This window comes from Esox lucius, chromosome 9, assembly GCF_011004845.1.
Source record: "Esox lucius isolate fEsoLuc1 chromosome 9, fEsoLuc1.pri, whole genome shotgun sequence".
Taxonomy (NCBI): Eukaryota; Metazoa; Chordata; class Actinopteri; order Esociformes; family Esocidae; genus Esox; species Esox lucius.
The window spans coordinates 24672108-24698308 of NC_047577.1; the positions used below are offsets into that span (position 1 = coordinate 24672108).

The window sequence follows — 26201 nt, forward strand, 5'->3', positions numbered from 1 at the left end:
GGCTCCTGTAATACTGTAATGAGATATTGTACTTAAATAGTTTGACATGATTTTGAGAATTGCATAACATTCAAGACAAATTAAATGTTTCATGAAGACAACATGCTAGCTCAACTATAGTCTTGTTTTTACCTGGTTGTAGAGCCAGCTGTGCCCTCAGCTTGACATTCTCTTCAGTCAGACGTTTATCAAAAGCTAAAAAGCACAGTAATAGTGAAAAAAATAAAACTGCCATATACATGTAATTTCAGATAAGCTGTAAAGTATTGCATTTTAGTAAAGGGCACATGTTCAGACAAATACAGTTTCATGAAGACAAGATGCTAGCCTAACTATAGTCTTGTCTTTACCTGATTGTAGATCCAGCTGTGCCCTCAGCTCGACGTTCTTTTCAGTCAGCCACTTGATCTTCTCCAAATGTTCTGAAAGTGAAGACAGACAGTTAATAATTCAGTCCTAAATATCTGGTTATTTTACAATCAGAACTCAAATCGCAGTATTCCGCCAAAATGCGCAGAGTTAAAACCTCCCCCTACCTCTGCCTTCTTGCCCTTAAAAATTAATTGAAATTGACAAATAAAATCGGAAGCAACATGCTTTAATAACAAGTTAAGCATCTGGGTTAAGTGAATAAACCCACACTTACCTATGAAGCAATCCTCTACATGGTGGCTTGGAGTACCTCTCTGGTGCCTTGGAGTACTGTGCTTGCTCCATCCTTAAAATAAGCATAAAAGTTGGTGAACAGGTAAATATGGTGAAACCAAGTAAACATTGCAGCAATTACGAGATTCACATACCTCCAGGGCTGCAATCCACAGGGTGTTGTGGTGAAGATGTGTGTCCTTGGGGTGGTTGGGGCCCACGCTGGAACGATTTTCGCTCCTCTGGCGATATACACATCCTTTCTCTCACGTGTCTAGGAAAAGTTAAGGTTTTGTAAGCATTGCAAAACATATTTTCATTCCAAGTTTCAAATTTGTATTACATTTTCAAATTCACCTTCATGCTTGATTAGCTTATAAGCGACAGACTTCCAGGTGTCTTCAGGTGGTGAACAAGTTCTGGCAAACTTGGTGATGCTGCGTGGTGGCCCGTAGCAAAGTCCCCCTTTGAGCCACAGGCGTGCAACTACTGCCACACAGTCATCCTCCTCCAGGAACAAAACTACAGAAAACGTCATCACCTGAAAGCAATGTTTAGAAAAGAGGTTAAAAAACCGGCAGCATAAGGCACACACAGGCTAGCTAAGAACAATGTGGATACACAAAGACACCTCAGTAACGAAATTGTAACAAGTGCAGGTTTAGCTAGTCTATCTAAATTTACTGCCACGAGTAACGTTATCCACATGACTTTGACACATTTTTTTGAATGTTAATATAATATTGCAAACATGTTTGATATAAAACAGTCATTACGTTATTACTCAGTAACCTAACAACACTTAACGCTAGTAATTTATAATAGAGCAGAACAGTACTCACCAGAACTATGTAGGTGACTCTGCGTTCAATAATTTTCAGTCAGATGTCCAAAAAAATCTTGATCTTCGTTTGTTTCGAGAGTTCATCAAATTGTAGTAAACTAATGTCCTAATCCACATGTTGTATTGTTCAATTCAGAGGATATTGCTTATACCTTACACACTCTGAACAAGAATTGTTCCTGTTCCTGAACAAAAGAACCAAGTCACTGAAATGTTCCTACTAGTTTTCACGGTACTACAGCGTGGGATTCCCGGCTTTCAAAATGTCGCTTGTCTTGCCTTACGTGCAATTCACATTTGCTATAACGCCATCTACGGACACGGCAGTGTTTAAACACAGTAAAGAACTGTCCCCCATGAAGCATTAAAGTTGAGGCTATAGGCGAGTAGTTGAGCCGGTACCATGCAGTGGAAAATGGCCTTTAGTTCGGGAAAATATTATGGTAAGCAATGGCGAGAGATGGCTGTTTCTATGTGACGGCTGTTTTTTACTGTACATTTCTACACAAAGGTCTTTTACTCAAGCAATAGTGCAAAAGTCAAAGTCTATTTTATTTATAAACTACCAATGTTGACCAAAATTCTGTACATTAAGTTTAACAATATTAAAATAAAGTTAATTCAAATAATCAGTACAAGAACAAAAGGGGTACAATAGCATCTCTGCTGAAAGGAAATGGCAACACAAGCAGATCACAGCGGACGCCCTCTCTTCGGCGGCTAGCCGCCAGTGTAACGCAGTCGGGCCGCTGGTGGAAAGCCGCCTGAGATGCAAATTAGCTTATGCAAATTGAGATCAGGAGAAAAGCGGCAAAAGCTGGTGGACCACTGGCTGTAGGACATTATAGCCTCCTGCAGCCTGATAGCAACAAAATACAGGTGGACCGCCATCGATCGTTCACTGGGATGGTTTGAGTAAGCCATTTAATTTAGACTACCAATTACATAATAATGCTAGATGTACATTGCTGAAACGTGTCCACTGAAAACAGCAGAGGAAGCGTCTTAACACTTAGACAATCTGTTATATATGTTTTGCTCTTAAATAACACTGATTAACAGTCACTGTGATGTTCTTTTAAATAAACCCCTAACCCTAATGGGGCAATATCATTATTAGTGATTGCAGAGAATTCAGCTACATTTTCAATTAGCGTTTCTGTTCTGTCATGAGCATCTGACCAGGAAATCTAATTGCTTTCAGTACGTTCTGCGAAATCAACATTAATGGCACTAGCTCTGCACCCATTCATCTACAGTTGTAGCCTACCTATTTCCGGTTGGCACGTTAAACAGTGTCTCGCCTTCTGAGAATGACTGACAGACCGGTAGAACATGACAATGAAAATGCAATCGCATTGCATTTTCATTAAGTTAGGAAAACAGCGGTAGAGTGTGGAAATTCAATTGCAAAGGATGGCGCTGTTTCTCACTTTTCACATTTGAATTTTGTTAACCCCAAAGCAGGGCATGACTTGCATACCATGTGCGTACATGAAAATTCAAAGTGCCCCTGCTGACAGTGCCCGTCTGCAGCCAACCCTTCTCAAGAGTGCACACACACTTGCAGCATGCACAGAGAGAGAGCGAGAGAGAGAGAGAGAGAGAGCGCGCAAGCTCATTGTTGTGCGTGAGATAGTGATTTTTTGCTTGCGTGAGTGTGTGTGGTTGTATGAGAGTGTGTGTTTGCGTGTGTGTATATGTGTGCATTCCTGCGTAATAGTGTGTGCGCATGAGAAAGAGTGTGTTTAAGCTTGAGTGTATGCTTGTGCGTGAGTGAGATTTTGTGCTTCCATGAGAGCTTGTGCTTACATGAGAGTTTGTGCATGTGCAATGCTTGAGAAAGTGTGTGTGCATGCATGAGAGTGCGTTTGTGAGTGAAAGTGCCTTTGTGCTTGAGAAAGAGTTTGTTTGTACATGTGAGTGCATTTGTGTTTGAGATTATGTTTGTGTGTGAAAGCAAATGTGTTTGGGCTTGAGAGTATATTTGTGTGTGAAAGAGAGAGTGTTTGTGCGTGAGAGAGAGTTTGTGCTTACATGAGAGAGTATGTGCGTGCATGCATGCGTTAGAGAGTTTGTGTGTGCGTGCGTGCCTGCATGAGAGTGAGTGTGTTTGTGAGTGACTGAGTGAGCGAGCGAGTGAGTTTGTGAGTGAGTGAATGAACAAGCGAGTGTGTTTGTGATTGAGTGAGCGAGCGGGTTTGTGAGTGTGAGATGAATATGTGCACAATTATTGCCTTATTGTTAAACTCCGGTTTGGTGGGTTTGTTACAAATTATTGTGAACATTTTACATTACTAAACTCTTGCAATAATAATAATAATAACTTTATTTGTATAGCAGGTTTCTTGTACAATTACACAAAGTGTTTTACACACAATAAAAATAGAAATACATTAAAATAAAAAGATGCATTGAGGTTGCATCTCTGACATTCTGTGGTAGGCCGTTCCGGAGTGTAGGGGCCGTATAGCAAAGACCTGGTTCCCTTTCAGTTTTCAGTCTAGACTCCAGAACAGCCAGAAGTCCTTTTTTAGCTGATCTTAGAGGCCTAACATTGCAGTATAGGTTGAGCATGTCACTAATGTTATCAGGTACCAGACCATGTAGTGCCTTAAAAGTGGTAAGTAGAGTTTTCAAATCTACTCTGAAATTTACCGGTAACCAATGTAGAGCTGCCAAAACTGGGGTTTTATGAGACCTTGATTTAGTCCTTGTAAGACGTCTGGAAGCTGAATTCTGGAGTTTGCCTAAGGACTTATTGTTGAGGCATGTAAACAAAGCATTACAGTAGTCTAGACAATATGAAATGAAAGCATGTATAATTTTCTCAGTGTCCTCAAAAGATATAACCAATCTTATTTTGGCAATGTTTATAAGATGATAAAAGCATGACTGCCATAGTTTTCTTAATGAGAAATTCTAATTGTAAGTCTGGATCAAAGAAAACTCCAAAATGTCTGTCCACAGGCAAGTTTTATCAGTGTTTAACTGAAGAACTTGCTTAAATAATTTGGCTTAACCAACAAATACAACTGCGTATCATCTGCATAACAAGGAAAATAAATGTAATGCTGCCGAATTATTCTACCTAATGGAAGCATATACAGAGAAAACAGGATTGGCCCCAGGATGGAACCCTGCAGAACACCACATATGACAGAGGAAGACATACAATTGTTAATGGGTACAACAAATGCTTTATATGACAGATATGACTTGAACCAATCTTGTGCAATCCCTGAGATCCCAACACAATTTCTAACAACAGAATTGAACATTCTCCAGAGTCAGCATTCAACAACAAGTCACTTGTAACCTTAACAAGAGCAGTTTCAAAGTTTAAAATTCCACCACCTGTAACGGCCCAGGGGCTAGACCCAAAAGCAGACACGGACAAGGCCTTTTCTCGGTGTTGACGCGTTTAATCGGGGATAGACTAGAGAAGGTCTGGGACAAGCAAGTTTCGGTACACAGAGCGGGAGTAACGTAGTGCAGGCGAGTAGCAGGTTCTAGGTCAGGGACAGGCAGTAGGTTGGTGACCATTGTCTCAGTGGATCTGGCTGGCAGAAGGCAGGCTAGGATCGTAGTCAGGGGGAGGGCAGGAGATCAGGACACGAGTAGGCGAGCAGAAACAGGGAACTCTTAGAGAGAAGACGCAGGAACACTTGGCATAGGAAAACAAGACAAACTGAAACAAAACAAACAGAGGACTTGGGTTAAATACACAGAGGGCAATCAAGAGAACCATGAACACCTGGGAGTGAGGCAGACGAGAACAAACAGGTGACAGGGCATGACACCACCTGCAAAAGTTGCTTTGCTACAACTTTTTCAAACAGTTTGGATAAGAAGGGCAGCTTGGAAATTGTCCTGTAGTTATTAAAAACATGTGTCAAGATTAGGTTTTAAGAAGAGGCTGAACACATGCTGAGTCAAAATAGTTAGGGAAACAACCTGTGCAGAGAGAACTGTTTATTATGGAGAGTTGTTCAGGGCCTACTGTTCCTATAATTTCTTTAAGCAGTGTGGGTGGTATAAGCAGTCGGGGTGGTGTTTTATGAACTGTGATCTTAAAGGTGTTCTAAAACAATTGGAGTAAAAGAGTTAAATACGTTTAGACAGGGGTAAGGAACTAAAATACAGGCCAGAGAATGGTTTATCATTGATCTAATATTAGTGATTAAAAAAGGTTAAGAACTTTTCACAGTCTACAGCAGTTGAGGCCATGGCCCCAACTGGTGTTGGATGAACAACACAGTGAGTAGTTCTAAATAAGAACTTTGGGTTGTGACAGTTTGCTGCGATTAGGTCAGAAAATACCTAGCCTTCACATCCTTAATTGCTTTATGGTAAGATAAAAGCAGCTCCTTCAAATAGATGTAATGGACATGTAGTTTAGTTATTTTCCATTTTTGTTCTGCTTTTCTGGGTGTCTTCTTAAGGTTTTGTATGTTCTAACCAAGGGTCAAGTTTTGTTTCAGTAATTTTATCAAGAGTGCTTTGACATAGTTTGTTGAATCTATTTAGTGATACATCAGTACTACATGTGGCATACAGGTTTTCACTTTGACTAGGAAAAATAGCTGAATATTCTAAAGTCATTTGTGAATTCATGATGCGAGACCAACTATTATAATTATATGATGATATACACCCTTATGATTATATTATGATATACACCTTTATGATCACATTCTACAACTGGTTGATCAGAACCATGTCTAAATGTTACATGCCAGCCAATCCAGCATAACACATCTTTGTCAAACAGACTAAGACCTTTCACTCTAACACATCCTCTTTTATTATTTTACTTTCTACCGGTTCATTCACTCCTAGAAACTTCTAAACAAAGTCAACTTAGGCCACCCAGCCAAATGCACAGCCTACAGCCCCAATGGAGAGATGGTGTCCATAGGAATGGAGAACGGAGAGTTTATCGTCCTCCTGGTCAACTCCTTAACAGTTTGGGGCAAGAAGAGAGATCGGAGTGTAGCCATACAAGACATTCGGTGAGGAACATTATTTTTCAATGTGGTTGTGGGGTAAGGTTGTATTTTATTTTCATTTGTCATGACAACTAATGTTGTTTAAATATTTTTTGGTATGGGTTTAGGAAGAATGCATGTTAAGATGAAGCTATTGATTGCTTTCAGGTTCATTAAAAGTCTGATGGGAAGATTGGTGAGTGTGCAAAGCTGTCATCAAGGCAAAGGGTAGCTATTTTGAAGAATCTAATATAGTATATGAAATGTTTTCATCTCATCTTCATCCGCTTATCCGGTATCGTGTTGCGGGGGCAGCAGCTCCAGCAGGGGACCCCAAACTTCCCTTTCCCGAGCCACATTTGCCAGCTCTGACTGGGGGATCCCAAGGCATTCCCAGGCCAGTGTTGAAATATCATAGTCCTGGGCCTACCTCGTGGTCTCCTCCCAGCTGGACGTGCCTGGAACACCTCCCTAGGGAGACGTCCTGGGGGCATCCTTACCAGATGCCCGAACCACCTCAACTGGTTACTTTCGACGCAAAGGAGCAGCGGCTCTACTCCGAGTTCTTCACGGATGGCTGAGCTTCTCACCCTATCCCAAAGGGAGAAGCCAGCCACCCTTCTGAGAAAACCCATTTCAGCCACTTGTACTCGCAATCTTGTTCTTTCGGTCATGCCCCAGCCTTCATGACCATAGGTGAGGGTAGGAACGAAAATTGACCAGTATATTAAGAGTTTTGCCTTCCGGCTCAGCTCTCTTTTCGTCACAACGGTGCGGTAAAGCGAATGCCAATCTCCCGCTCCATTGTCCCCTCACTCGCGAACAAGACCCCGAGATACTTGAACTCCTTTACTTGGGGTGACGCCTCATGAAATGTTTTTTCATCTGTTAAACACTTTTTAAGTGTATAAATGATTCCATACAAAATGTGTTATTTCATAGTTTTGTTGTCTTCACTGTTATTCTACAACATAGAAAATACTGTAACTGAAGAGTTATTTTTGAAATAGTACGTTTATTCAGACATTTTACTGGTACTTTATATTAAGTGGGTAGATAGGTAGATATAACTATATGATATGATTTTTAATCTCATTATAAATTCTGTTTGGTTATAGACTTAAGCACTGAGAAAAATGTACAGTTGTGGTCTGACGTTTACATAGACTTATCATGGACATGAATGTCATGGCAACATTGGCCTTTCATTGATTTCTTTGATCTGTTCTTTTTCTGGTGGAAAATGATTGTACAGTATACTGTACATCTTTAATAGAAAAAAAATGTTTGGTGCACAAGTTTTAATTGATTTGGGGGTTTCTGTAATCAAGGTCAAAATTATACATACAGGGTCAAGAATATACATACAGCACGCCTAATATTTGGTTGAATGTCCCTTAGCATGTTTGACCTTGGGCAGAAGCTTTTAGTAGCCCTCAACAAGCTTCTGGCAGAATTCTAGTTGGATATTTGACCACTCTTTTTGGCAGAATTGGTAGAGTTCAAATACATTTGTTGGGTTCCTGGCACAGACTTGAATTTTAAGCACGGTCCACACATTTTCAAAAGCGTTGAGTTTAGGACTTTGGGAAGGCTATTCCAAAAGCTAAATGTTAGCTAGTTTTATCCATTCCAGAACCAGCACTGATGTGTGTTCGGGGTCATTGTCCTATTGGAACACCCAATAGTGTCCAAGTTTCAACCGGTGTTCAACTGTCTGGCTAATAGTTTGAGGTATTCCTCCATTATTCCATCCACTTTGTGCAATGCACCAGTTCCACTGGCAGCAAAACAGCCGCAGAGCATGAGGCTACAGTACCATCACCATGCTTGGTACAGTGTTCTTGGCGAACACCTCATATTTACTCCTCCAAACATACCTCTTGTCATTTTGTCCAGGCAATGCATTCTTTGTCTTATCTGACCATAAAATGTTCTTTCAGAAGGCTTTTTCTTTGTCCATGTGGTTAGCTGCAAACTTTAGTCGAGCTTGAAGGTGTCAATTTTGAAGCAGGGGCTCTTTTCTTGGACAGCAGCCATTCAGTCCATGGTGATGTCAAGCACCAGCAGCTTTAGGTCCATGGCAGACCTTTGCCTTGGTGGTTCCTGGGTTGTTCCTGACCATTCAAATCAATTTCCTCTCTGCTGTGAGTGCCAGTTTGGGTCTTCTGCCAGACCGCAGCAAAATGGCTACACCTCCCAAGAACTTGTACTTATGTACAGTTGTTTGAACAGATGATCTTGGAGTCTGCATTTCTTTAGAAATGTCTCTAAGAGATATTCTTCCCCTTCTCAGACCATCCCCTTCTCAGATCTGCATTGAGCTCTTTGGAATTTCCCATTGTACTGTGTAAAAAGAAGCTTTTTATTTTGGCAAAGAAAAGCTACCAGTTGTAGTCAATCAATCAAATTTAAACAGCCCTTTTTATATCAGCAGTTGTCACTTTTAAAAAACACCCAGCATGAAACCCAAAGGAGCAAGCAACCATAGTGTTGAAGCACAGTGGCTAAAAAAAACTCCTTAAGAGGGGCTGAAATTTAGGAAGAAACCTAGAGAGGATCCAGGCTCGGTGGGGTGACCAGTCCTCTTCTGGCTGTGCCGGGTGAACATTTTAAGAGTACAAGTTGTAATAATTAATGAATGCATGTGGGCTGTGTCTATAAAATCTTATCCAGATCAGAAGCTTGACCAGATGGACAAGGACAGGGGCAACCCGGGGGGGGTAACTTTTTTTCACATGCACTTGATAGATCTGGTATAAACAGTACTGAAAGGTAAAGTGGCTTAGCAGCAGGATTAATAATACACAGTAGCAGCAATGTAAGTGCAGATAGTTTGACTGCAGGTGGACAGCAACTGAGCCATTTAGCAGTCTAACTGTACAGATGGACTGGGTTGTCCACATCACCTATCAGAATCAGAAGGACAATGTAAACATAATAGCCTGCCATAATCACACACATCTGGATGAATGACCAGTTAATCAGGTAGCTTATTATCAAACTAAGTGACTTGCTCACATCTGTGAAGACAATGTAAACATAATAGCTAGGCATAATCTCACGCACCTGGAAGAATGACCGGCCAATCAGGTAGCTTATTAACAAACTATGTAACTTGCTCACTTTTGTAAAGAAAAGCTAGCTACCCAACAAACAAGCTAGGATCCAGGAAATGTTAGCTAGCTGGAAAGTTAACGTTGTCACCTAGCTAGTAAATGTTAACAGTAACGTCGGTAGCTACAGCTAAATAACTAGCAATGCAAACAACTGACAACATTTTGAAAAGGAATTATCTGTAGCTAGTTAGCTAACGTTCGACTTACCCGTATACATTTAGGAATGTTTCGTGGCAGTCTGAATATCAGTTGGCCTATCAACAAAGTCCTTTGTTGTTTGCGTTTAGTCTGTTGACCTTGTTTACAATGATGTGTCTATCCGCTACCGTTCACACTCAAGGTGTACAATACTCCAAGAATCTGTGCATCTTTCATTGTCGCTATCATAACTGCCATGGTTGTCATTTGCTTTTAAATGTAATCTGTGGACAGTTGTTTTATACAAGACGAGCCAACATTTACTTTCGACAGTTGGCACTGCAATGAAATGGCTACATTTTGCCTGAACATTTTGAAGCGTAGTCAGTAGTATCTACCAACTTAAGATTTGTTGGTAACGCCAGCAATGTGGTTCACAGCTGTAGCAATACAATTGCAGTTGTTAGTTTTTGAAAAACCTGGGGTTGCAATTCTACTAAACTAGTATGGGTGTTATGACAGAAGCTTGTGTCTTGGCCAACCAATCAGAAATCAGTATGTCAGCATGTGCAGCCCCTTCACTATCTCAGCCAATCATGTCTAGCAGGAAAAATCCTGTTTTTTATGCTGGTTAAACTTGGGATTGAGTTTTAAATTATATTCATATTTACACTTTGCATACTAGTTTGTTATTAATTTCACATCTTCAAGATGGCATTTCTGCGTCATAAGCCCCTGTTTCTGAATGCTGTCACATATAATACAGTATACAAAAATTGTAATACATACTTTTATATAATAATAAGGAAGGATAGGCCAACTGATAGAGGTGTGTCTTAAGGCCTGCTTTAAAAGCCATGAATGTCTGTGCAGCCCTGAGGCTGTCAGGAAGGGAGATCCAGAATTGAGGTCCAATGAAAGAAATGGCACGGTCTCCCATTTTTTGGAGCCAGGTTCTTAGTTAATGGAGCAGATTAATGGGCTGTCAGACCAAGAGAAACATACTGCTTGCGGTTTGAGAGGTAAGAGGTGAACCAGTTTAGATTAGATTCAACTTTATTGTCATTGAACTGTACATGTACAGTACAACGAAATGCATTTAGCATTTAACCAGAAGTGCAAATAGAGGAGGGCAGAACATTTAAAAGTATTTAAAAGTGTTAAGTATACAGTATCTCACAAAAGTGAGTACACCACTGACATTTTTGTAAATATTTGATTATATCATTTCATGTGACAACACTGAAGAAATGACATTTTGCTACAATGTAAAGTAGTGAGTGTACAGCTTGTATAACAGTGTAAATTTGCTGTCCCCTCAAAATAACTCAACACACAGCCATTAATGTCTAAACCGCTGGCAATAAAGTGAGTACACCCCTAAGTGAAAATGTCCAAATTGGGTCCAATTAGCCATCTTCTGTGGGTGAGTGCCACTGGTCGGGAGTCATTCAGGCTAGACGCAGTCGACTGCTTTGGCACTGGCACAATCGTTGCGGTCTTGGGACAACCGCTTGGGCGGTTTAGATGTCGGTAAAGACATTGGCCAGCTGCCCACCACATGCTCTTAGCCAGTAGCGTAGGTTTAATTTCAAATGTGAGGGGGACAAACACTGGCATAGCGTGGTGACGCTGGTCCGGGGTGCAAGCTGTCCTTAACATGGACCCCCAGGATGAAAAATTATGAAGCGGTATATATCCATGGAAAGACGATCCTGACGTCTGACTGTGATAACCACATAGAAACACCCGATAAAAAATGAAATTACAAAAAAATAAATATATATTGAGGTCAAGCACCAGCCCCCACCCACTGCGGGCCCTGGTGTAGCCGCACCCCAGATAGCTATGCTAGAAAGAACAAATATGTTTCTTCTAATGCCATTGTTTTGGAATGGGATGGCCAACAAGTTCATATAGGTGTGATGGTCGGGTGTCCACATACTTTTGGTCATATGTTGTATGTGCACTGATGGACACAACATCTCATTGATTCTGCTACAACAAACACAATACAACCTTCAGCCATTTCATTTAATATTACTTAGTTATCATATTGTCTATGATGTGTGCTCTTAATGAAGAGCTACTACATAAGAGCTACTCTATATTCAGTGTGTGTGGCTGATATGTGATCTACATGTACATTTTGCCTATATAGTACTTGAATTTCCCAACCTCTGTCCAAGTACATATGAGCCCCTGAAATAAGGGGACTGTGTATGAAAATGCTTTTGTTCAACAGCTTGAATTAAAGCTGAAAGTCTGCACTTTGTTTAATTTCAAATCCATTGTGGTGGCGTAGAGGGACAAAATGATGAACATGGTGTCAGTGGAGGATTTGAGGATTGTGGTATGGCGAACAAACACTACATCTTGCCTTGCAATTGATCATCCAAGAACCTTCTCTCTTTTTCACTTTCTTTGAATGCAAAAGGTTTTGCATATAACTCTTTGCCTATGAGAGAACACTTGTTTTCCAAGTTTTTCACATGAAAAAGTTTCTTTGAAGAACCTTATCCATTTGCACTATTTTGATGTTTTTAAGAATTTAGTGAGTCAAGACTCCTTTGAATTACTGTGGTCAAGTTGATAAGCTCTGTAAGGCTGGACCACCAGAGTTGGTTCTGTTCCACAGACACAGATTAATACAAAACCTCTAATAAGATGCAATTGCATGCTTTTTTTGTTCAGAACTTATTTATAGTACTAATGGAAAATGTCATATAAATTGTTGTATTAATCTTCGCTTTTTTGTTTTAAAGATTCAGCCCAGACAACCGTCTGCTAGCTGTGGGCTCATTCGACAGTGCAGTGGACTTCTATGACCTAACTCTGGGTCCCTCACTTAACCGCATTGGGTACTGCAAGGACATTGCTGGATTTGTCATTCAGATGGACTTTTCCGCTGACAGCAAATACATTGAGGTAAGAACTTTTAATAACGAAATAATTTCCACCTTAAAATATTTATTTATAGAACGGAAATAGCGCTCCTCAATATTTTTGTGCATTAGGACCGTCACATTAATTGAAAGCAGAACAATAGAAATGTCAAACTTTAGTCTACATTTAACTATTGCTGTCTACCTAGTGCAGCCTGTGGTATGCAGCAAGGTAAGGCATGTTAGAATGAGTGAAGTCTTACAATTTGACTCTGTCATTCTTTATGTTAAAGCAGGTACAAAACACCATATAGGGCCTATTTAGTTTTCCACATAATCATTGTCAGTACCGAATGACAGAGCAATGCGCATATCAGGTCTAAGAATCACTATATTTCTGAGCTTTGTTTTCATTTTATCACAGTGTAAATTCCCACTAAAATGAATAATTTAATGTTTTTTCCACCTGGATAATGTGGATTACTATGTGTAAATAAACCTGGAAAAAGTCTTATTTTATCAGTTTTTAATACAGGCTGGAAGGCAAGGTTAAACTTTTTGAAAGCGGGTGGTGACTTTCTTTACCCACTCTTAAGCAAAAGAAAACATCCCATCAGCACAAAACTAAATATTCATTGTGTAGCTGTGATCACTGATTTGACTTTGGTTGGTATCATATCACATGAAAATAGAGAAATGTGTAATGCTTTGCTGACTGATAATCGTCAAGGTGGACCTGAAGAGATGTGCTGCTTCTCTTGCTTTATTTTTTTTCATACTGTGCACAGTTTTGCACAGTTAAATCAAAAGGTTTCACATGGCAACCTTCCTAACTTCATTTGTAATCTTTACAAGTTCTACTTTAGGTAGGTTGCAATTCCTTCCTACTTATCCATCCTTATCCTTATTTTCAAGTGCATCTAGCTAGCATCCACAACTTACACTGTACATACTACACATATACTTGTTTTTATAATGCGTGAAATTTTGTATGCTACTTTACTTTACAGTCAGCTGCCGGAGAGAAAGAATAATTATTCTATGTTTATTTTTATTCTATGTTTTAATTTTACTTTCTGCATAGTTGCAGTGTAATGGCCAGGCACTGTCTCTGCATACTCAAGCAAAGTTTTTTCCTCCTATTTCCAAGCAACTGACCAGTACTTTTATTCTGCATAGAAATATATCCGTACCATAAAACAAACACGCTGCAGTGGAGATGACTCCAAATGCATTTAGGTGCAACTTTTGTTGAAGCAAAACAACATTTTATTTAGAAATGTAGGGTGAACACTTGTTGTAATGTACTTAAAATGTTTAATCAATACATGCATTTTGTAGTTGCATATGAAACAAACAACACACAAAGACAAATGCAACAAATCAACTTTCCATAATGCCTTAACAAAGACACTATTTCCTTCCCTTCTTGCTCTTCTTTTTGCATCTCCTTTTCTCCATCAATCTGATTCCAACCACTTGGATGACCAATGCCTTTCAGCTAGAAAAGACATAGAAGAGGCTTATGTGAATACTTTCTCCACTACATTTTGACATGTAGGTACCACTAAGCAAACATTAATATAATATATACATGAAAGTGTGATTAGTACTGGAATAGTCATTTGTAATCTAGTAATCATTAAACCATAAACCCACTATGCCAATTCATTTTATAAAATAGACCAGTACTTTAAAAGTTGAGGAGTTAAATTCTCTCAATATTGCTTTTGGTAAACACTTTTTTTTTTTAATAACAACCCCTACAAATAACCCACAATGACAAATTATATAAAATACATAGAGTTCTGTGAAAATCATTGTGGGCAATTACATTTAATTGCAAAACGAATGCATTACAATTTTTATCCTGAGATGATTTAGTTTCACAAACGGCAGAAGGGCCCAATAATAGGGATGGCCGAAGTTAGGGGGCTACAGTAGCTAGCTACACGAATCATAACTGTATGGTGTACAACGGAATTAAACTTTATTAAACATTCATGAATCATTTTTGCAACTGCATGTAGCTAGCTACAGTTTTGCTCATAAGTTTGCATACCCTGGCAGAAACTGCGAAATTCTGACATTGATTTTGAAAGTATGATTGATCATACAAAAAAATGATATTTAAGGATAGTGATCATATGAAGCCATTCATTATCACATTTTTAAATCATAATGATAATAGAAATCACCCAAATGGCCCTGACACACACAGGTGAAAATTAGTGTCTGTGAATAAATAAATGAGTTTGTTAGCTCTCACGTGGATGCACTGAGCAGGCTAGATACTAAGCCAGTGGTTCTCAACTGGTGGGGCCCGCCCCCCTGGGGGGGCGCAGACACTTTCCCAGGGGGGCACGAGTAGGCTAAAGGATGGGAGAAAAAATAAAATCTGAACATTTTATTCAATGAAAATTCCCCTCATGTTGAAATGAAAGTGGTTGGACTATTATAACACACAAATCATCCTCCTGGTGACTTTTGTGTCAAAAACGACTAGCGACAAATCTAGTGACATGTTTATAGCATATTTGTTATGATTTAAACAAGTCTCCCGAAGAGAAACGGTATCTCTCTCTCCCCCGACTCTGCCTGTGAGACAGCCCGGTCAGCGAGGTTGTCAAGCCCGCAGGGCACTCTTTTGGAGTTTAACTCTGAAAAGACCAGTTAACCAAAGTTAACCACAGGTTCCCGTTGATCTTATGATGGACATGTGTTGTGATAAACAAACAAACCGTCAACAGCGAAATAAAAGCCTCTTATTAACGAGAGCGGTCTGAGAGACCTCCAGCTTACAGTGAGGTCTCTGCGCAGGACTCTCCGACCGACGAGCTAGCGGCCGGGGCATGCACTAGCTGGCTGTCGCATCACTTCATGGCGTGTCTCAACTCTGAAAACTTTGAAGCAAATTGTGAATTCCTAAAACGTTGTCAGAAGTGAATTTAGTGATTAATAAGATGGCAAAAAAAAAATTGTGGTGTTTGGAAACTCAACAGCACGTATCACTCTGCAGTTACCGTGCTCAACGAGCAGCGGGTGCTGCAGTGAGCCACTTCCCCTTCCAAAAGAACTCAGGCGGTCAGTCTCTCAGTAGCCTCGAGCAGCAGTGAGGACACTCACACCACTCCGCGTCCAGGCTGCAAATGAATCGCGCATGGCCGCCGCCGTTCCCGCCCTGGTTTACAGAGCGGGGTGTAAATGTTTCTTCACTCACTCTCACACAAAAATAAATCACTGCATTTGACTCACATAGTTGCATTCACTCCAGTCTAGTCTCTTGCCAAGTTTGCTTGTGCCATCTCTCGCTAGTCTAGTTGTTATCCATCAATATCAATTTACTTCAAAACCCAAACAGTCTTTTTAAAGACTAATCCCACAAACAGTCTTTTTAAAGATTATCCCCATCTCGGCCATAGCCAGTAATTGTTTCTTAGCTCTTAGCTAACTACCCCTCTGCCTTTTTCACCGTGTTGCAACACCCACGCGAGACACACACACACTCACTCACTCACTGACAAAGAACTACAATCGTTAAGTCTTAAAATAAAATTAGCATTGCCCATAAAATCATTATTTTGTTCGTTGTATTAAAGATCGTGCCTTAGTCCCGACTGATTAGCCGCCGATACTAGTCTCTCAACATAGCCACACACACGCACACATCTTTAAATCATAGCCTAAACTTTATTGAAAACACAACCAAGCCATATCCAAATTATTTCAAAACCAAACAAAAATGGGTTTATGGTCACGGCTGATCTGAGACCTCAGTGTGTCGTGTGTGCCGAGGTGCTGGCAAACGACAGCATGAAGCCCTGCAAACTAAAAAGGCACCTCGAAACAAAGCATGCTGGCATTAAGGATAAACCGGCTGAATATTTTAAAAGAAAGCTTGATGGCCTCCATCAGCAACAGGCAACAATTTCAGTTCACAGCACTGTGTCTAAACAGTGTTTGGAGGCATCATATGTAGTGGCCAAAAGAATAGCTAAACTGGGTAAACCGCACACAATTGCAGAGACTCTCATTTTGCCGGCCGTGCAAGACGTGCAGAATAATGATAGGAGATAGTGCAGCAGCCAGGCTCGGTGCAGTACCACTGTCCAATGACACAGTCGCTAGGAGAATTTCAGACATGATATCAGAGAGCAACTGATAGAGTTCATAAAAAAAGAGTCCTTACTACGCGCTGCAGCTGGACGAATCCACTGATATTGCTGGGCAGGCACAGCTCCTCACCTATGTCAGGTATCTGCGGGACAAGGCGATTGAGGAGGATGTCCTGTTTTGCCAGCCTCTTCAGTCGCACACTCCAGGAGAAGCCATCTTCAATGTCCTTGATATTTTTCTCAGTGAAAATGGTTGGACTTGGGACCGATGCGTTGGCTTATGCACGGATGGTGCACGGGCAATGACGGGCCATGAGCGTGGCCTAGCTGCTCGAGTTCAGCAAGTAGCTCCACTTGTGAAATGGACACATTGCATGATCCATTGCGAAGCACTAGCTGCAAAAAAAATGCCAGTTCTCTTTGACTAAGTGCTGAACCAATCCATGAAATCACGGCCGCTAAACTCTCGCTTGTTTGTGGTCCTCTGCCAGGAGATGGGGTCAGGGCACGAACAGCTGCTTCTGCACACTGAAGTTCGCTGGCTCTCCAGGGGGCGGGTGTTACAGCGGTTGTATGAAGTGTTTTTTGACAGAAATCAAATCAGATCTGGATGACACTATGTGGCTTGCGTCTCTGTCCTATTTGGATGGCCTCAACCGGTCTTTGCAAGGCCGCGAAACTGCAGACAGAGTGGACACCTTCACACAAAAACTTGACCTCTAGCATGGCTGCATCAGTCGAGGGAACTGCGACATGTTCCCCAGCCTTGCAGACTTTATCACTGATGTAGGCACGTCACACGATTTCTCCTCTCTATTTCAGTCAGCGTCTGAGCACCTGTCAGCAATGAGAGAACAATTTGTGACATACTTTAAAGAGGATTATCGCTCTTTTGCGTGGGTTCGAGATCCATTTGTGTGCACACCAAACGAGCTGTCAATTGATATGCAGGAACAGCTTATTCAGCTGAAGAGTGACAGTAGGCTGAAGGAACTCTTTACCTCCTGCCCTCTTTCGTCATTCTGGGCAGCATTGATGCAGGAATACCTCTGTGACACAGATTCTCTTCCCTTTCGCGTTGACATATTTGTGTGAGGCAGGATTCTCAAAAATGACTGCACTCAAAACAAAATACCGCAATCGGGCACAAATTGAGGATGATTTGAGGCTATGTTTATCAGAAATTGCGCCAAGAATTGAGGATCTTTGCAAGGCAAAGCAGGCTCAGGTCTCACAATCACATCGCCTACCTGCAAGCTTCTGTAAAAAATGCAGATGATATGCCTACTATTAGGCCTAGTAATAATAACAATAATAGAGCATACATTCATATCAGAGGTCTGGTGCCAATTCCCAATTATAGCAATAGCCTAGTAATGATAATAGGCCTACTGATGTTGATGATAATAATACCAACAATAAAGCATGTAACCTCATAATTATATAGCAATAGCCTAGTAATGATAATAGGCCTACTACTACTCATAATAATAATAATAATAATGCCTGCAAGCTCACATTAGCAGTCTGGTGCTAGTGCCAATTATAACAATAGCCTAGTAATGATAATAGGTCTACCTACCGCTACTGATGATAATAATAATAATAATAATAATAATAATAATAATAATGTGTGGGCCTAAAAATAATAGCCTAGGGGGCTATTTATCTATCTATCTATCTATCTATCTATCTATCTATGCAAGGTGGTGTAGTGGGTGTGGCTCTGGGAAGGTGGGCCCCAATTGCAATGAACCAGCTTTGGTGGGGCCCAGCTTACAAAAGGTTGAGAACCATGTGGAGCAGTCAAAAGACCTGCTTAACAAAGTAATAGAAATGTATAAAGATGGAAAATTATATAAAAAAGAAATCCAAAGCCTTGCAAAATCCAGTCAGTACTGTTCAATCAATTATTCAGAAGTGGACAATTTGGGGATCTCTTGACACCAAGCCAAGGTCAGATAGACCAAGAAAGATTTCAGCCAAAACTGCCAGAAGAATTGTTCGGGATACAAAGAAAAACCCACAGGTAACCTCAGGAGAAATACAGGCTGCTCTGGAAAAAGACCCTGTGATTGATTCAAGGAGCACAATACGACAATTCTTAAAAATAAGCTGCATGGTCAAGGTGCCAGAAAGAAGCCTTTACTGTGCCAATGCCACAAAAAAGCCTGGTTACAATATGCCTGACAACACCTTGACATACCTCACAGCTTCTGGCACACTGTAATTTGGAGTGATGAGACCAAAATAGAGCTTTATGGTAACAACCATAAGCACTATTTTGGAGAGGGATCAACAAGGTTGATAGTGAACAGAACCATCCCTGTTATGAAGCATGGTGGTGGTTCACTGGTGTTTTGAGGTTGTGTGAGCTCTAAAGGTAAAGGGGATCTTGTGAAAATTGATGGTAAGATGAATGCAGCATGTTGTCAGAAATTACTGGTAGACAATTTGCATTCTTCTGCACGAAAGCTGCGCATGGGACGCTCTTGGACTTTCCAACACGAGAATGAGCCTAAGCACAAGGACACGTTGACCCTCCAGTGGTCACATAAGAAACAGGGGAAGGTTCTGGAGTGGCCATCACAGTCTCCTGACCATAATAACATCGAGCCACTCTGAGGAGACCTCAAACATGCGGTTCATGCAAGACAACCAAAGACTTTGTATCTGGAGGCATTTTTTCAAGACGAATGTGCAGCTATACCACTTGCAACTATTAAAAAAAGACTGCAAGCTGTCATTGATGCTCAATACACAGTATTAAGAACAAAGGGTATGCAGACATTTGAACAGGGGTCAGTTAATGTTTTTCTTTGTTGCCATGTTTTGTTTTATGATTGTGCCATTCTGTTATGACCCACAAATGAATGTTAATCCCATAAGAAATAAAAGACATGTGTTTTGCCTGCTCACTCAAGTTCTCTCTATGGTACACATACAGTATTACCAATTCTCCAAGGGTATGCAAACTTTTGAGCACAACTGTGTATACTTTCAGACTTTCTTCAACAATATAAGCCAAATAAACAAAACTGCACATCGATCCTTTTCGGCAAACTGTCACGAAAAGTTAAAAACGAGGTGCTACTAGCTAGCTAGATATTAGATACACTACCAACCAGAACATACACCAATGAGCCATAACATTATGACCACTGACAGGTGAAATGAATAACACTGATAACCCTCGCCATCATGGCACCTGTCAGTGGATGGGATATATTAAGCATCAGCTGAATATTCTGTCCTCAAAGCTGATGTGTTAGAAGCAGGACAAATGGGCAAGTGTAAGGATCTGAGCGGCTAAATTGTGATGGCTAGACAACTGGGTCAGAGCATCTCCAAAACTGCAGCCCTTGTGGGGTGTTCTGGGTCTGCAGTGGTCAGACCGGGAACCACTTCTTTGACCACTATCAAAAGTGGTCCAATGAAGGAAAAGCAGTGAACCAGCGGCAGGATCATGAGGACCCATTAATGCATGTGGGGACGAAGGTTGGCCCATGTTGTCCAATCCAACAGATGAGCTACTCTAGCTCAAATTGCAGAAAAAATGATTGCTGGTACTGATAGAAAGGTGTCCGAACACACAGTGCATCACAGTTTGTTGCGTTTGGGGCTGCATAGCTGCAGACCAGTCAGGGTCCCCATGCTGACCCCTGTCCACTGCCGAAATCACCTACAATGGGTATGTGAGCATCAGAACTGGACCACGGAGCAATGGAAAAGGTGGTCTGGTCTGATGAAGCACGTTATCTTTTATATCACATGTATTGGCCGGGGGTGTGTGCGTCGCTTACCTGGAGAACACACAGCACCAGGATGCACTATGGGTTGATGGTTACAAAGTAGATTTGCAAGTATGGTAGATACAAACTCCACAGAAATAGAATGTAACCTACAAGACAAAAGAAGGTTTTTGATACACACCAAATACAGGAGTCATGAAAAATAAAGCATGTACATTAAGCACATTTGTTTATCCCTTAATGACCACACTGAACCACAATATTGCATGCATGTCAAGAGAGAAATAAGCTCCGTTTTCTGATAACAATCGATCTCAACAGTTAGGAGTGGTTTACGTGCATTTCTATTAGAGGTTGACCGATTGTGGATTTGTAAGGCCGATATAATAATGATAGTTTGGAGCAGGAAAAAGCCCATAGCCGATTAATCAGCCGATACCACCCCCCACACTGTTGGAAATGAACAATCTTTGACTTTATAAGGAACAGGATAACTGTTTAACTGAAAATATAAGTCGAAGTATAAGGAACAGGATAACGGATAACGGAAACTGCACATCAAACTGACTGATTCTAGTATGCAAAATAACACTGTGGGTGAGAGCTATTTCAGAGTTTATGTTAGCCTTTTTTTTTCACTGCCAATATGGCTGTTAAAATTCCAGGAAATCTGACCATATAGAACAGCTATTTTTTATTGCTGTTTTAAATAGCCATATATTAGCCTACATTTAAAACAGCAATAAAAAAACTATGATTCAACCAATGTTTATTTAAATTAGTCAGCAGAATTTTTTGCAAAATGAGCATATAGGCTACAACCAGGGCTGTTGCAAATATAACATGATTGCCAGATCACAATTGTTTTATAGAAAACTATCTTTCTGCACAAAATATTTTCAATTGGAATAAGGTATTTTGAAGCCAATGTTAGAAACATCTCAACAAATACCATGCGAGTTATGTCAGTTTCTGTAGGATGATTAAGCCAAGAGCCTTTCACAGCTCTGCATAAAGTTACAGGCGCAGATCATTTACTGAAACTCGTTTGTTTCTAAATGTCAGGATGTTTAAACCTAGTTTAGAACTGTTTTGCAATGCACCATAATGTAGCCTAATTTCTCATTATTATTTAATAGAAAAAGCATTTCACTCGCTTGTCAGATCAACACTGATTGACAAAAGAAAAAAACAATCAAGCGTGTGTAAAATATTTTACCTAATATTCGAATTGTCATATTAAAATGTATAAATATAAATATGTTGTCCCTTTGCATATTATTAAACAATAATATTTAATAATGTACACAGCTATGTATTGTGTATTTTAGCTACTTTTCCCCCCATAAAGTTAGTTATTCCAGTTGAGAAGCCTGATATTATAAATGGAGGAAACAGCATGTCTGCATTCTCAAGAAAAGCGGCTCTTCTTGTATAGGCCTACGTTGGTAACAGAACATCCTGAAATGTGATTTTGTGGATTACATCGTTGGATGGGCGATGCTATGGAGTTTATAAGGACATTAAAAAGTTGGATCGTACTCCACCTGATCAAGAACCTATACTTTTCGTTGTCCTAAATTAGTTGGTTTTGACGGTGCAAATATGAATGTCCATTATAAAACTAACTTTACCTCGCTTACAATCAGCTGTTCCACCATTTATGCTGGGACCTCTAGGATTATCCCACATTTTCTAACCCTATCGCTGGAGAATGCGCTGAAGGTTTTTTCATGGAGTGGAGAATTGTTTTCTAAGAAAAATCTCTCTGATTTAGTCAACATTGAAAAACGTAATTTAAAGTCTGTTGTGCATTTTTGGAAGCCCCTCTCCAGAGTGCCTCCGCTGGTGTCTCATAAAATAAAGGATGAGTGCCATTCTATGGGGTTTTTAACAATTGTTTAGATTACTATCAGGAGTTTGTCACACGCACATATTTTCTGCAAAAGTGGCCCCCAAATGATCAGATATGGCCATTGGCCCATAGTTGTTCTAGGCCTGCACTTACGGCTAGCCAAATTCTAACAACCATGCTTGCTAGCAAAACAGAGAATGCATGCTTTCGGCAGAGCAGCAGGTATCTTCAGTCTAATACATTAATAATGTCAGTCTATAACGAATAACCTTATCATGCTCATAAAAAACGAATAACACTGTCTTAAAGTCAGCTTTCATTTAAATATAAATTATCTCAGGTACCGTACATAGTGACATTACCTTGACTTCACGTATGGAGCCTCTGGCTCATCGCAAGGTGATGTAAGTCGCAAATGACCAGTAGAGTGGGTTTCATGGACGTGGTCCGACCTTGGCTCTAGGATTATGGCCCAAATGTAGGCTAATATCCTATAATGTCCATATGTTTTGTCAGGTAGCTAGCGAGTTTGAGTGCAGCAGCACCGATGCAAAATATAAGACTTGGATTTGGTTCAACACAATCGATCAGATTTTAAATGTGCCCTACCAATATTTTTCTGAACACCAGTCGCTACTGCATGTTAGTTTGCGTTTCCTCTACTCCTCTCCATTTCACTGCGAGCAGGGCTCAGCCCCACACACACACACACATGTGGAGAGTTGACTACAAGTGCAGTACAAGCGCACAAAAGCAATGTGAGTAAAAAGCCAATAAGAGTAATTTATGAATAAAATTTGAGCAAAATATGGACAGACTCCAAATGACAAAAAATATTGCAGTAAAGAGTGTGATTTGCATCACAACGATAGCGCATAATATGAAACAATAGAAGTTTTTCTATGGTCATACGATATATCGTCATATCGCACAGCCCTAGCAGGTAAAAAGGATTACCATCTTTGCATTTCTGGGGAAACGGGCCCTGAACTGTTAATCACACTGATGCGTTTACCAACCCTTCTTGATGATATGCCTTTTCAAGGTCACCATACGGCTTGATTCAGCCACATAATCGGACAAAGGATAGATGTCAGTGAGGGTACTGAGTGCCATAAGCTTTGTCTTGACGGTGACAAGCTTAGTTCAAAGGCTTTGTATTGTTCACTGTACCAAGCACATAGCACTTTTATAATGAGGAACAACTTCTCATTTATGACACACATCTGAATGACTTCAGCAAACTCTGGTAATCCACCTGCTGATCCATGGGCAACTATCATACCTTTGTAAGAGGCTATACCACTACTTGATGCATTCTTGGCAAGATGCACTTCAGATGTGTTCGGGTATTTTGACCAAATAGCTTGAGCAACTTCCTTTTACAGAACATCAACTGGTGCACACATTCGATACATCTCGGCTGGTTTTACCATAGGACGGCGAGTTTGTGAAAAGCGATAATCAGCTGATGTTTTGAAGCCAACGCCAGCAGTATGTTCCTAAACCAACTGGTGTGTTTCACAATCTGATTAAAGAAACTATGCTTGGCTTCAAATTGCATTGTCCGGACTGCCACTAAAGGGCCAAAACACCTTAGTGCACCGTAGTGCTCAAGATAGTGGTGCTTGAGTCAAAGTCTGACACCAAGGAACAGCTCCTGATACCTCTGTCTGAGCTCAAAGATTTTGCTTTCAAGGTATGAGATGGATTAATTAGTATGCTCTGGAGCAACAACTAGCTCAATAATATCTTTTAAATCAATCAACTCAAGCCATGCTGGCTATTTCTCTGGGACTCAAGGTCCAATAAAAAAACAAGAGAAACCTTAATAAACTCACATTTTCATGGGCACTGCCTCCGATAGTTTTTTGACCCAAGAAACTCTATGTTACAACATGTGGCTTATTTGTTTTGTCTGACCACTTATAAGGGAATGCCAATATATCCTTATTCAGCTTATCTAATGTAAATAACATCTTTGATATCATTGGCCCAAAGCAGTAAGCCAGCTCAACTGGCACAATACCCTCAAATACATCATGAGCGAAGTCTGAAGGAAAACCAGAGACAACATGAAAATGAGAGAGATATTTTGTATAAACATACTCTCATATGAATCCAAAGTAATGGGTGTTGTTTTCAAGAGCTGCTTTTACATGGCCTGCATGGACCTCTTCAGTTCTATGGCTGAAAGCACCAGATGCAAAACAGTAACTACTAATGTCACACTTTTTTGCAGTACAAAATTACCTGAAATGTTTTCAGTGAAGCCAGCAATACTGTGCGCTCCTACATTATCAGCCACAACAAACGGCACCGTACCTTTAAGGGTTGTACCTAATTTAGGGACATACACACCATGGTCCTCCAGTGTTTTAAGCTCTTGCAGTCCAGCAATGTTTCTCAACCCTGCTCCTGGGCGCCCCCCTCCCTGCATGTTTTAAATCTCTCCCTGCTCTGTCACACCTGATTGAAATGATCAACTCATTATCAAGTCCTTCATGAGCTGCATCAGGTGTGTTAGGGCAGGGAGAGATCTAAAACATGCAGGGCAGGGGGGCGTCCAGGAGCAGGGTTGAGAAACACTGCAGTAGAGATTCCAAGACTTTGTCATAACCATAGGTTTTTACATGACTTCTTTTGCAAATTATTGCAAGATAAATACATTATAAACACGAGTGGGAGCCTGTTGGCAAGTAACTTAGTATCCAGTTAACACCACAAAGCTTGTGTTTCTTCCAGTGCCTAGGGCACAGGTGTCGAACCGGTTCCACAAAGGGCCGAGTGTCTGCAGGTTTTTGGTTTTTCCTATAAATTGGTTCCTAGTTCATACCTACACAACCAGGTGAGGGTAGAAACTAACCAATCAGTGACCTAATTAACCAATCAAGTACAAGGAGAGAGCAAAAACCTGCAGACACTCGGCCCTCCGTGGAACCGGTTTGACACCTCTGGCCTAGGGGATTGCAAGTCTCAAAGTCATCCAGATGCAGTGTAATTCTTAACTCACCATTTAAGAAGCTTTAAAAAACAAACCATCATCAGGGGACCCGAATTCATAAAATGGGTCAATTTCAGTGTCCCCTGGGCCTCTATAATTTTCAACAATCTTATCAAGAATGACTTGAAATAAAAAATTTGGTGCATGGACTTCAAAAGTGGGAAGTCCTTTGTGTTTTTTTTTATAATCAAGTATGTAGATAATAGGTTCCACAACACTGAACATTTCCTAATATTGTTTATGTTGATATGAAGTGCTAAGAGGCCCGCCTTTTTCAATTGGGTTAGATTATAAAAATGCTGTTATAATTTCTTTAAATACAGAGTCATCAACTTGGAGGTTGTGATGCTGAAGGATATTAATTACAAAACATCTAGATAATGGGACGGATGCAGAGCTGTAGTTTAGTTCTTGTAAAAATCATCAATAGCTGTACCAGGCACATTGACTAAATATTCTGATTTAAATAAGGCTGTTGCAAGCTGCTGCTCAATTATTATTGGCAGTGCCTCGTGATGACCTTCCAAATCTACAGTTTTCCCAGATACATCCTCTTGTACACACTCCTCATCCTGGTCATCATCAAGTTAATCATCTAATGATGGCAATGCTACTGTAGTTATCACAATACCTGATGTAAAATCAGTTAGGGTGTGAGGTGCGTGTCAACGTGTCTTGTGAGACTGTGACTGCCACATTTACCTGGGGGGTGAGAGAGAAATAGGTAAGCCAACTTTAACACCCCACAGAGCTTTCCTGACAGAATAGATAAACATTGCTACACCATTAAACTCCATCACTGAAATGAATAAAGTCAACTACAGTGTATATAAAAAGTCTACACACCCCTGTT

General features: G+C 40.5%; 1 protein-coding gene and 1 long non-coding RNA gene across 11 annotated transcripts in view; one reads left to right on the top strand and one right to left on the bottom strand.

Moving 5' to 3' along the window:
* The window catches only part of LOC105030787 (echinoderm microtubule-associated protein-like 6), a 200103-nt gene that overhangs the window by 133207 nt on the left and 40695 nt on the right, over positions 1 to 26201 (top strand). For 8 of the 10 annotated variants that reach the window (XR_004576137.1, XR_004576136.1, XR_004576135.1 and 5 more), the window contains 2 exons: positions 6332 to 6504; positions 12503 to 12665. Coding sequence is in view for 7 of the 10 variants with exons in the window: in XM_034294192.1 (XP_034150083.1) it covers positions 6332 to 6504; positions 12503 to 12665 (336 nt within the window). In the remaining 3 variants the exon portion in view is untranslated. Of the gene's footprint in view, positions 1 to 6331; positions 6505 to 12502; positions 12666 to 14123; positions 14177 to 26201 lie in introns of those variants that run through there. The other 2 variants (XM_034294196.1, XM_034294197.1) reach the window with 2 other exon arrangements.
* LOC105030786 lies at positions 13883 to 24792 on the bottom strand. The gene is made up of 3 exons (XR_829637.3): positions 24706 to 24792; positions 20541 to 20638; positions 13883 to 14123 (listed from the first exon to the last, which is right to left on the bottom strand). It is a non-coding gene; the product is annotated as an uncharacterized LOC105030786 (long non-coding RNA).